This window comes from Staurois parvus, unplaced genomic scaffold, assembly GCF_062004578.1.
Source record: "Staurois parvus isolate SC_StPar_1 unplaced genomic scaffold, SC_StPar_1.0 ptg001518l, whole genome shotgun sequence".
In the NCBI taxonomy this organism is placed as follows: domain Eukaryota; kingdom Metazoa; phylum Chordata; class Amphibia; order Anura; family Ranidae; genus Staurois; species Staurois parvus.
In genome coordinates, this window is record NW_028319314.1 from 447,292 (window position 1) to 460,559 (window position 13,268).

The window sequence follows — 13,268 nt, forward strand, 5'->3', positions numbered from 1 at the left end:
TGTACCTTTAATTTAAATGCCCTTGGAGTCTGCTGGGGAAGAGAAATAATACTGTCAGTCAGTATGACATGCAGATGAGTGCCGTCGATCTTAGAATCACCGCACACTTCACTCATTTGGGCAGTCACGGGGCCAAAACCAGAGTGTGGAGCCACAGTGTGGCGGTGGAGGCAGCAGCAATGGTAGGCCATACAGCACCCTATGACAAAATGGAACCCACCAGCAGTGTGAGGAGACCTGAAAGTGGCACATGGCAGAGTGTGGCGATGGAGACAGCAGCAATGGGAGGCCGTACAGGGACCCATGACACACTCTGGACCTGGCAGCAGCATGAGGAGGCGGTACAGGGGCCCATGACAGATTACGGGCCTGGCAGCAGCAAGAGGAGTCGGTACGGGGGCCCATGGCAGATTACGGGCCTGGCAGCAGCAATGGGAGGCCCGTAATCTGCCAGCACCCTATGACAAAATGGAACCCACCAGCAGTGTGAGGAGACCTGAAAGTGGCACATGGCAGAGTGTGGCGATGGAGACAGCAGCAATGGGAGGCCGTACAGGGACCCATGACACACTCTGGACCTGGCAGCAGCATGAGGAGGCGGTACAGGGGCCCATGACAGATTACGGGCCTGGCAGCAGCATGAGGAGTCGGTACGGGGGCCCATGGCAGATTACGGGCCTGGCAGCAGCAATGGGAGGCCCGTAATCTGCCAGCACCCTATGACAAAATGGAACCCACCAGCAGTGTGAGGAGACCTGAAAGTGGCACATGGCAGAGTGTGGCGATGGAGACAGCAGCAATGGGAGGCCGTACAGGGACCCATGAGAGACTCTGGACCTGGCAGCAGCATGTGGAGGCGGTAGAGGGGCCCATGACAGATTACGGGCCTGGCAGCAGCATGAGGAGTCGGTACGGGTGCCCATGGCAGATTACGGGCCTGGCAGCAGCAATGGGAGGCCGTACAGGGACCCATGACACACTCTGGACCTGGCAGTAGCATGAGGAGGCGGTACAGGGGCCCATGACAGATTACGGGCCTGGCAACAGCATGAGGAGTCGGTACGGGGGCCCGTGGCAGATTACGGGCCTGGCAGCAGCAATGGGAGGCCCGTAATCTGCCAGCACCCTATTACAAAATGGAACCCACCAGCAGTGTGAGGAGACCTGAAAGTGGCACATGGCAGAGTGTGGCGATGGAGACAGCAGCAATGGGAGGCCGTACAGGGACCCATGAGAGACTCTGGACCTGGCAGCAGCATGAGGAGGCGGTACGGGGGCCCATGGCAGATTACGGGCCTGGCAGCAGCAATGGGAGGCCCGTAATCTGCCAGCACCCTATGACAAAATGGAACACACCAGCAGTGTGAGGAGACCTGAAAGTGGCACATGGCAGAGTGTGGCGATGGATGGAGACAGCAGCAATGGGAGGCCGTACAGGGACCCATGAGAGACTCTGGACCTGGCAGCAGCATGAGGAGGCGGTACGGGGGCCCATGGCAGATTACGGGCCTGGCAGCAGCAATGGGAGGCCCGTAATCTGCCAGCACCCTATGACAAAATGGAACACACCAGCAGTGTGAGGAGACCTGAAAGTGGCACATGGCAGAGTGTGGCGATGGAGACAGCAGCAATGGGAGGCCGTACAGGGACCCATGACAGATTACGGGCCTGGCAGCAGCATGAGGAGGCGGTACAGGGGCCCATGACAGATTACGGGCCTGGCAGCAGCAATGGGAGGCCCGTAATCTGCCAGCACCCTATGACAAAATGGAACACACCAGCAGTGTGAGGAGACCTGAAAGTGGCACATGGCAGAGTGTGGCGATGGAGACAGCAGCAATGGGAGGCCGTACAGGGACCCATGAGAGACTCTGGACCTGGCAGCAGCATGAGGAGGCGGTACGGGGGCCCATGGCAGATTACGGGCCTGGCAGCAGCAATGGGAGGCCCGTAATCTGCCAGCACCCTATGACAAAATGGAACACACCAGCAGTGTGAGGAGACCTGAAAGTGGCACATGGCAGAGTGTGGCGATGGAGACAGCAGCAATGGGAGGCCGTACAGGGACCCATGACAGATTACGGGCCTGGCAGCAGCATGAGGAGGCGGTACAGGGGCCCATGACAGATTACGGGCCTGGCAGCAGCAATGGGAGGCCCGTAATCTGCCAGCACCATATGACAAAATGGAACACACCAGCAGTGTGAGGAGACCTGAAAGTGGCACATGGCAGAGTGTGGCGATGGAGACAGCAGCAATGGGAGGCCGTACAGGGACCCATGAGAGACTCTGGACCTGGCAGCAGCATGAGGAGGCGGTACGGGGGCCCATGGCAGATTACGGGCCTGGCAGCAGCAATGGGAGGCCCGTAATCTGCCAGCACCCTATGACAAAATGGAACACACCAGCAGTGTGCGGAGACCTGAAAGTGGCACATGGCAGAGTGTGGCGATGGAGACAGCAGCAATGGGAGGCCGTACAGGGACCCATGACAGATTACGGGCCTGGCAACAGCATGAGGAGGCGGTACAGGGGCCCATGACAGATTACGGGCCTGGCAGCAGCAATGGGAGGCCCGTAATCTGCCAGCACCCTATGACAAAATGGAACACACCAGCAGTGTGAGGAGACCTGAAAGTGGCACATGGCAGAGTGTGGCGATGGAGACAGCAGCAATGGGAGGCCGTACAGGGACCCATGACAGATTACGGGCCTGGCAGCAGCATGAGGAGGCGGTACAGGGGCCCATGACAGATTACGGGCCTGGCAGCAGCAATGGGAGGCCCGTAATCTGCCAGCACCCTATGACAAAATGGAACACACCAGCAGTGTGAGGAGACCTGAAAGTGGCACATGGCAGAGTGTGGCGATGGAGACAGCAGCAATGGGAGGCCGTACAGGGACCCATGACAGATTACGGGCCTGGCAGCAGCATGAGGAGGCGGTACAGGGGCCCATGACAGATTACGGGCCTGGCAGCAGCAATGGGAGGCCCGTAATCTGCCAGCACCCTATGACAAAATGGAACACACCAGCAGTGTGAGGAGACCTGAAAGTGGCACATGGCAGAGTGTGGCGATGGAGACAGCAGCAATGGGAGGCCGTACAGGGACCCATGAGAGACTCTGGACCTGGCAGCAGCATTAGGAGGCGGTACGGGGGCCCATGGCAGATTACGGGCCTGGCAGCAGCAATGGGAGGCCCTTAATCTGCCAGCACCCTATGACAAAATGGAACACACCAGCAGTGTGAGGAGACCTGAAAGTGGCACATGGCAGAGTGTGGCGATGGAGACAGCAGCAATGGGAGGCCGTACAGGGACCCATGAGAGACTCTGGACCTGGCAGCAGCATGAGGAGGCGGTACGGGGGCCCATGGCAGATTACGGGCCTGGCAGCAGCAATGGGAGGCCTGTAATCTGCCAGCACCCTATGACAAAATGGAACACACCAGCAGTGTGAGGAGACCTGAAAGTGGCACATGGCAGAGTGTGGCGATGGAGACAGCAGCAATGGGAGGCTGTACAGGGACCCATGAGAGACTCTGGACCTGGCAGCAGCATGAGGAGGCGGTACGGGGGCCCATGGCAGATTACGGGCCTGGCAGCAGCAATGGGAGGCCCGTAATCTGCCAGCACCCTATGACAAAATGGAACACACCAGCAGTGTGAGGAGACCTGAAAGTGGCACATGGCAGAGTGTGGCGATGGAGACAGCAGCAATGGGAGGCCGTACAGGGACCCATGACAGATTACGGGCCTGGCAGCAGCATGAGGAGGCGGTACAGGGGCCCATGACAGATTACGGGCCTGGCAGCAGCAATGGGAGGCCCGTAATCTGCCAGCACCCTATGACAAAATGGAACACACCAGCAGTGTGAGGAGACCTGAAAGTGGCAAATGGCAGAGTGTGGCGATGGAGACAGCAGCAATGGGAGGCCGTACAGGGACCCATGACAGATTACGGGCCTGGCAGCAGCAATGGGAGGCCCATAATCTGCCAGCACCCTATGACAAAATGGAACACACCAGCAGTGTGAGGAGACCTGAAAGTGGCACATGGCAGAGTGTGGCGATGGAGACAGCAGCAATGGGAGGCCGTACAGGGACCCATGAGAGACTCTGGACCTGGCAGCAGCATGAGGAGGCGGTACAGGGACCCATGACAGATTACGGGCCTGGCAGCAGCATGAGGAGGCGGTACAGGGGCCCATGGCAGATTACGGGCCTGGCAGCAGCAATGGGAGGCCCGTAATCTGCCAGCACCCTATGACAAAATGAAACCCACCAGCAGTGTGAGGAGACCTGAAAGTGGCACATGGCAGAGTGTGGCGATGGAGACAGCAGCAATGGGAGGCCGTACAGGGACCCATGAGAGACTCTGGACCTGGCAGCAGCATTAGGAGGCGGTACGGGGGCCCATGGCAGATTACGGGCCTGGCAGCAGCAATGGGAGGCCCTTAATCTGCCAGCACCCTATGACAAAATGGAACACACCAGCAGTGTGAGGAGACCTGAAAGTGGCACATGGCAGAGTGTGGCGATGGAGACAGTAGCAATGGGAGGCCGTACAGGGACCCATGAGAGACTCTGGACCTGGCAGCAGCATGAGGAGGCGGTACGGGGGCCCATGGCAGATTACGGGCCTGGCAGCAGCAATGGGAGGCCCGTAATCTGCCAGCACCCTATGACAAAATGGAACACACCAGCAGTGTGAGGAGACCTGAAAGTGGCACATGGCAGAGTGTGGCGATGGAGACAGCAGCAATGGGAGGCTGTACAGGGACCCATGAGAGACTCTGGACCTGGCAGCAGCATGAGGAGGCGGTACGGGGGCCCATGGCAGATTACGGGCCTGGCAGCAGCAATGGGAGGCCCGTAATCTGCCAGCACCCTATGACAAAATGGAACACACCAGCAGTGTGAGGAGACCTGAAAGTGGCACATGGCAGAGTGTGGCGATGGAGACAGCAGCAATGGGAGGCCGTACAGGGACCCATGACAGATTACGGGCCTGGCAGCAGCATGAGGAGGCGGTACAGGGGCCCATGACAGATTACGGGCCTGGCAGCAGCAATGGGAGGCCCGTAATCTGCCAGCACCCTATGACAAAATGGAACACACCAGCAGTGTGAGGAGACCTGAAAGTGGCAAATGGCAGAGTGTGGCGATGGAGACAGCAGCAATGGGAGGCCGTACAGGGACCCATGACAGATTACGGGCCTGGCAGCAGCAATGGGAGGCCCGTAATCTGCCAGCACCCTATGACAAAATGGAACACACCAGCAGTGTGAGGAGACCTGAAAGTGGCACATGGCAGAGTGTGGCGATGGAGACAGCAGCAATGGGAGGCCGTACAGGGACCCATGAGAGACTCTGGACCTGGCAGCAGCATGAGGAGGCGGTACAGGGACCCATGACAGATTACGGGCCTGGCAGCAGCATGAGGAGGCGGTACAGGGGCCCATGGCAGATTACGGGCCTGGCAGCAGCAATGGGAGGCCCGTAATCTGCCAGCACCCTATGACAAAATGAAACCCACCAGCAGTGTGAGGAGACCTGAAAGTGGCACATGGCAGAGTGTGGCGATGGAGACATGGGCCCCCTGGCCACGCTTGACTTTCTGGCCACATAGTCAACATACGGCTACGTTTACTTCCTCGGGCGGCTTGACGAAAAATTGCCACACCGCCGAGTAGGAAACTTTGCCCCCGCTACTCCTCACTGGCTGACTGCTACTTCCTCCGTGCACACCGGCACCACTACTGGCCGTGGTGGTAGGCTGCAGTGGAGCTGGTGCTCTACTCCGTGGCCGTTTGCCTCCACTGACACTGCTGCGACCCTGCTGCCTCCTGGGCAACCCACCGACTGTTTTGCTCGCTGCCAAGCTGGCACCCTCTTCTCCTGATGATGCGGAAGCAATAGCCTGATGACGACGAGGCTGCCAAGTGCGATCAGCCTCATCATCATCAATTAGGGTCTCCGCCTCACTACTAGCCCCCTCGGCTGCGTGTGGGTCAGGAGACAGACCTGTCTCTAGACCGGCTACCGAGCCATTCTCCTCGCCAGTACTTCTTCGCCTGGCTGCTGAAGAGGCGGATGTCTCCCCCCGTTCCTGACCGCCCTCTGTTAGCTCTTCCTCACTGTACAGTGGGGCTGAGCCCACAGCATGCGATACTTCGCTTGGTGAGGGAACACCAAAGGACAGGGGCAGGTAGAGGACACGTGATTTCAGTGGGCTTGCTCTCGGGCCATGCCAACTAACGGTTGTGTCTGACGTACCCACCGACCGTTGGCTGTAGGTGTCAGAGGTGACCTGGGAAGAGGAAGACGACCGAGCCAACCAATCGATGACGGCAGGGTTGTCGGTGGAGACACGACCGCTGGATGACACCGGGAGCACTGGCTCTGGCTGCGACTAGTGCTGCCTCGACCCCTTCCTCTGCTGCCACGTCTGCTCGCTCCTAAAACATGGCCTCCTCTGACACTCCTCTGCGTGTTGTCTGACATACTCTTTAATTCAACGATTCTGTGTCCCTGAGTAACGATTCTGTGTCCCTGAGTAACAATTCTGTGTCCCTGAGTAACAATTCTGTGTCCCTCAGTAACAATTCTGTGTCTGTCCCTGAGTAACAATTCTGTGTCCCTCAGTAACAATTCTGTGTCCCTCAGTAACAATTCTGTGTCCCTCAGTAACAATTCTGTGTCCCTCAGTAACAATTCTGTGTCTGTCCCTGAGTAACAATTCTGTGTCCCTCAGTAACAATTCTGTGTCCCTCAGTAACAATTCTGTGTCTGTCCCTGAGTAACAATTCTGTGTCCCTCAGTAACAATTCTGTGTCCCTCAGTAACAATTCTGTGTCCCTGAGTAACAATTCTGTGTCCCTCAGTAACAATTCTGTGTCTGTCCCTGAGTAACAATTCTGTGTCCCTGAGTAACAGTTCTGTGTCCCTGAGTAACAGTTCTGTGTCCCTGAGTAACAGTTCTGTGTCCCTGAGTAACAGTTCTGTGTCCCTGAGTATCAATTCTGTGTCCCTCAGTAACAATTCTGTGTCCCTCAGTAACAATTATGTCTGTCCCTGAGTAACAATTCTGTGTCCCTCAGTAACAATTCTGTGTCCCTCAGTAACAATTCTGTGTCTGTCCCTGAGTAACAGTTCTGTGTCCCTGAGTATCAATTCTGTGTCCCTCAGTAACAATTCTGTGTCCCTCAGTAACAATTCTGTCTGTCCCTGAGTAACAATTCTGTGTCCCTGAGTAACAGTTCTGTGTCCCTGAGTAACAGTTCTGTGTCCCTCAGTAACAATTCTGTGTCTGTCCCTGAGTAACAGTTCTGTGTCCCTGAGTAACAGTTCTGTGTCCCTAAGTAACGATTCTGTGTCCCTAAAGTATCTGTGGCCCTAACTCTGTCCCTAATACAGAGAGGTCTGTCTCTCTTGAATGACCGGAGGCAAATGGAGAATTGTAAGATGGCCGCAATTTATAGCTCCACCATTACACAGTGCTGGCTGGCTGGCTGCTGATTGGCTAATGCGATCACATGTCATGAATGAATGCATTATGGGTCAGCGCGCCTTGTCTGCGTGCCTTCCCAGAGATCCCCGCTCCGTCGCCACACATGTCGCCGCCATTTTTGGAAAAATTTCGATTCGCGCATCCGAAGTCTGCTAATTTTCGGATTCGACGCAAATTTTTTCTAATATTCGAAACGAATTCCACTTCGCCAAGTTCGATTCGCTCATCTCTAGTACAGCAAAGGTGGTGCAGCACACCACAAGCACATAAAGTGATTGGGTGGCTCTATAGCTGCCCAGATCACTTTACATAAAGGCCCAGAGTCTATTGAGCAAAACTGAAGCTGTGAGCTCAGACTTTCAGTGTATTAGACAAACCCAAAGAGCTGAAATATGTCTAGAAAGATTCACCTGCAGTGAATGTTTGGAGAATGTCTGATTTAATGTTTTAATAATATGTCCCTTTAAGTTTTACATTTTATCCGCAATTCAGCTTGCTTGATAAAGAAGATTAAAAAGCAATCCAACTTTGATGTAGAAAGGGATAATTGTAAAGGTGAGAAGGATGTGTGAAGAGGGTAATATACAGTATATCTTTCAAAGTCATGGTGGGATATGCATGTAGGATCTGTGGATAAAATGTGCAGTTTTTATAAAGTGTGTTAGTGCGCCTTACACATTCATGAGAATATCTATATCACCCAGAGTGTTTTAGTACAAACAAATGGTAATGTTAATACTTTTTAAACAAAAGCATCAGCTACAATGGCTGACACTAATGGCTCCGGTATTATACACTGTTTCAGAATACTTTTGAATACCTTTGACAGTTTGTGTCAAAGGTATTCAAAATATAGATCATGCAGATGGAGGATTTGAAGACACAAACCCCTAGAGAGCCCCATCACTACTTTGGTGGTCTTATTAACCATATATGAAATGTCAAGAAGTAGTGATGTGCCAATGTATTTGTGTTTATTATTTTGAATCACGTAGAAAAGTATGTATTTAAACTGGAAAAATATTCCAAAAATGATTTGTGGCAGATGAAGGAATGCTCTGACCCTGATTTCCGCTCCACTCCACTCCACTCTGAAGCAACATGGGCATATAAAACACACAAACGCATAATGCAGTATATCCTTATATAGAAGATTTATTTACAAAAAACAATATTGCACTCACATTTGAATAAAAGAAGACAGGCATCGTACTCTCTTAGGCTACGTTCACACTAGCGTGTGCAGGCGGCAGAGAGGCGTTTGGGAAGCGTTTTTACTACTTCCCAAATGCCTCTGCCAATTCTGCACATTACAGCACATGGTGCTGTTCTAACGGGAGCGTTTGCGTCGCGGCAAAACGGACGCCTCTGGTCGAGTCAGGAGGCGTTGAAGCCTCCTATTCTAGTCTATGGTGCCGCTCCGCAAATGCCCGGCCGGCTTTTGCGGTGCGGTTGCGGGGCGTTTGCGGAAACACCATTCAAACTGCATTATAGGCGTTTGTGGGGCGTTGTTAACGCTCGGCAAATGCCTAGCAACCGCTGCTAAACCGCGCATGCAGCGTTTGCGGAACATTAAAAAACGGTCCGCAAACGCCGGACCAACGCTTGCCAAATGCTGTAGGGGCGTTTGGCAAGCGTTGGTAAAAGAGCCAAGTGTGAACAAGCCCTTAGGCTTAATGTGACGTCAGCACGTCCGCTGGCCGGAAGGAGTGCATTGCCATTTTTGTGATTGCTTCAGCTTAGAGCGTACAATGCCTGTCTTCTTTTAATCAAATGTGAGTGCAATATTGTTTTGTTTTTTTAATGAATCTTCTATATAATGATATACTGCACCATGAGTTCTTGTGTTTTACATGCCCGTGTTGCTTGGGAGTGGAGTGGAGCAGGGCCCAGGGTCAGAGTGTTCCTTCATCTGCCATGGATCAGTTTGGGGTTAACCCCCAAAGTGCTGCTGGCCTTTTCATTAATTTGAAAGCCAAATAGTTCCAGTAAGCACCCTCATGTATTTTTATTACCACCAGGACTCTGAGGTGTTTTTCCCTTCAGTGGTATTAGACTATTGGGCACTTTTCTCTTTTTAGATTTCTGGAAGCACTATTTACACATTTCTGTGGATGCTTTGCAATATTGGAGCATTTTTATGTTGAACTTTGAAGTGGTTGTAAAGGCTGTAAACCTTCTCTCTGTGTAGCATTCCCCCCCCCCCCCAATACTTACCTAAGTCTCCTCTCGATCCAGCAATGTGCACTGCAGTCTCAGCTGTCACGAGACTCCCTCTCCTCATTGGCTCCTGCTGCTGTCATTCACAGCCAGTGAGCCAATGAGAAAAGAGAGAGGGCAGGGCCCAGCTGCTGCTCCATGTTTGAATGGACACACAGGGCAGCAGCTTGGGTTACCCCCATAGCAAGCAACTTGCTGTGGGGGCACCCAACAGGAGGGAGGGGCTAGGAGTGTCGGAAGGGGATCCGAGAAGAGGAGGATCGGGTCTGCTCTGTGCAAAACAACAGATAAGTATAGACCTGTTTGTTATTTTAAAAAAAATCAAGCCTTTAGAATCACTTTACGTTTTTTTTTTAACTTTTTCTAATTTTCACTGATCACTTGTTATTGATTAGCGCTGCACTTTTGATTTATATTATGTGAGGTTTATTGTATCTTTTAACCTGGGCCAGAGCTCTTATTTATTCGTTATACATATGTTAGCAGAAAAATACACGTTTCATATAACTTGCATCAAATCAATGCTTTCTGTTACACAGCTTGCAAACTGGACCCAGATCACAGAAGTGACCATGTATATGAAGGATGTTTGTGCCAGCTTCCATCTACATTCTGATTTCTTTAAAAAAGAGCTCTGTCTGCTATCGCTTCAAATCCTGTGTGCATGTGATGTCAGTTTGAAAATCACAGGAGACTGCTCCACTCTCATACACATGCTTGAGCAAAACTTGGACGTGCTGAAAGAAGTAAGTCAAAATCATTTTATTCATTTTCTATATATCTGCCACTCTTAGAATTTTGTAATTGAAGTGTGTGTTTCACTACTATAGAGATTGCAATATCAACTTTTGGCTTATGTAATATATTGTATCATATGTTGCCTTTGATTTCTTTTCCAGAGTTTTCCATTAGAGCAGACTTTAGTCGGGCTCAGTCTGCTTTTACTACAGGCACCTGCCAGTCAGCAAAGACAGATGATGAAACTAGGTAGGATTCTTTCAGATGGGTTGTGTTTTCTTATTGAACTGCAAATTTAGCCAAACTTTTGTTTTTGAATACAGTGATAATGAGTTACAGCCTATGTCAAGTTTTTATTGTGTCCTCATTGGGCAGATTCCCCTCATTTCTTGTCCCTGTTACAGGGATCACCAATAAAGAAAGTGATAGGAAATCCAAAAGGTTACTGTCCTAAATAGATCTGGAGAAGTGTGAAATTCAATCAATGCAGACCCCTGTGACAATTATCAAAGATGGGATTTTTCATAGCGTTAGGGAGATTTTTGCTTTCCATCTTGTCTTTGGAACAGGAAATAAGGGCACATTTCCCCAGTGGTGATGGATACTGCTGACCACTGTTAAAACTGTTTTCCATTGCACCTGAAAGAAATACATTTTAGCTGGAGTAATACTTTGGCAGCATATATACACATAAGGACCTGTGTCTACAGGTTTTGCTTTTTAACAATGGGCAAAACTATTTGTTTTAGGTGCATTCTGCTTGTATTTGATATCAACTTTAGACATTTATGATATCTGAGAGTTTGTTGCAGTTGACCTGCAGTTCATCACCTTCAGACCTGCATCTGACCTTCATCAGGCTGCTTCAAACTGCTCATATGTTGACTTGTATGGAGAGATGCATTTCTGATGGTAGCAAAAGCCCACTAGAGTTGATATAACCAGAGAGGTCTACAACAGCCTTATTTGCCAGTTTTTTGGTTTCTGTAACCTGTAATATCTGTTCATACATTTTTTTCTAGTGCTTGTTTGCTTCTTCTGTGTACCTATTTCACCTCTTCAAGATCCTTTAGTGATATCTCCTTCAGGATGTTATTTTTATTGCATACCTACATTGGTCCAGTTTGACGAAATGTAAGTATGCATTACTCATACCTGATAGCCCTCCTCTCCATCTCGTCCACTCAGAGAACACCTGGTTTTTATTTAAAAAAAAAACAGAAGGTGTTTTTAAATGTCAGTGCCTAGCAAATGACCCCATATGGTCAGTATGCAGTGGAGCAGTCACTCGCATAAAACATGAACAGGACCCTAAAGATTACAGCTATCACTGTAGTATCCCAGATTACTACAGTGATTTACAAGTTCCCCAGCAGACTATCCGGTATGAGTAATGCATGCTTACATTGTGCCATGCTTGATCAATGTAGGTATGCAATACAAATAATTCCCAGAGTTTAGCTTTAAAGTGAACCTCTAAAGGCAAACTGTGGGAGCTTCCACTGATTAATTGCTTTTAAAGGGTGTCATGGCTGTCACCCTGATCTCAACTTCACTACCTAATCAGTCACCAACCTTAACCAAACATGCAAAGTAGGTTCCAGACTATTTAGGCTTCACTGGCTGCATACTTTTCTAAGGTCATTGATTTCATCGTGTTGACATCAAATTAGGAATGATAGTCCCAAACCCTTTACCTTTGAAATCAGGTTAGCAGTGGCAGCTCCCATATTTTTATTTTCAAAATTTCACTTTAACTGTGTTCACCTTCATACCAGCTGCTAGCCAGGTTCATTCATGGCTATCATATATTTTCTGATCTATTGCTAAGTTAATGAAAATGTTATGTTAGATCGTTCCCTCTCAACATATTACAAACCTTTTACGTCACTCCTAGTACTAGTAGTATATTGTAAAATGTATTGAGCATGACCTGTGTCTCCTGTTATGCTCCTATAGTGTTGTTATATTGCATAGTGCATTGTGTGTAACAATTAGATATATAATTTAGATATGTAATTTAATTTTGTAGCCCACACTGTAAAGATAGCAGCTGGAATCTTATGTGTATATGATATGACTTCTGTGTCCATTCTAACACTGTTTAATGGAGCTCAAACCTACTATTTTTTGTGAGCGGGTTAAAAATAAGAGGAGCAGAGAAAACCTACACAGGAGCAAAACACATGCCTGCAGCCTGAAATAAAATCCAAACATTCTGTGAAATAAAAGGAAACTATATAAATATCAATTGGCACACAGTATAGGATACACTATATAAAATAAACTATAGTATATAAGTGCAGCGCTTCAATACTGACTAGTGCATGAAGTGGTAAATAAATAACCAGCAATCTAAAACAATAATATTCAAAAAATGTTCATTGCACCAACAGCAGAATCCTCTGGTGAGCAAAGTGCTTTAAATAAAATAAAAATAAATTAAATATAACATTTTTTTTCAGTGGAACAGCTTCTTCACTGATAAGCATTTCAGTGCTAACACCACGTATCCTCCACCAAGAATCACTCTGAGGCTTACCAGAGTGTATGTGACCCTCATGAAACTGTCAGTGTGTCCAGAGCAGAGCACTGGGACTTACCAAAGCGCCTCTCCACATTTCCTTCGCTGGCTCGGGTGGCCATGCCCTCCCTGCCCAGCGCTAAGCTTGACCTAGAGTCCCAGAAGTCCCTGTACTTCTGAGAATCCCTTGCATGGTTGATGTCTGGATCTTGAGAGTACTGTAAGAAGAACCGCTCTGAGGCGAAAGACCATTCCATGGGCTGCTGAGCTGG

At 50.0% G+C, this 13,268-nt stretch overlaps 1 protein-coding gene across 1 annotated transcript in view; it reads left to right on the forward strand.

The window, feature by feature from the left end:
• FOCAD (focadhesin) overlaps positions 1-13,268 on the forward strand; it is a gene marked incomplete at its 3' end in the record, with an annotated part of 239,052 nt that overhangs the window by 95,233 nt on the left and 130,551 nt on the right. The window contains exons 8-9 of the mRNA XM_089662672.1: positions 10,274-10,480; positions 10,634-10,721. Of these exons, the coding sequence (XP_089518798.1) occupies positions 10,274-10,480; positions 10,634-10,721 (295 nt within the window). The remainder of the gene's footprint in view (positions 1-10,273; positions 10,481-10,633; positions 10,722-13,268) is intronic.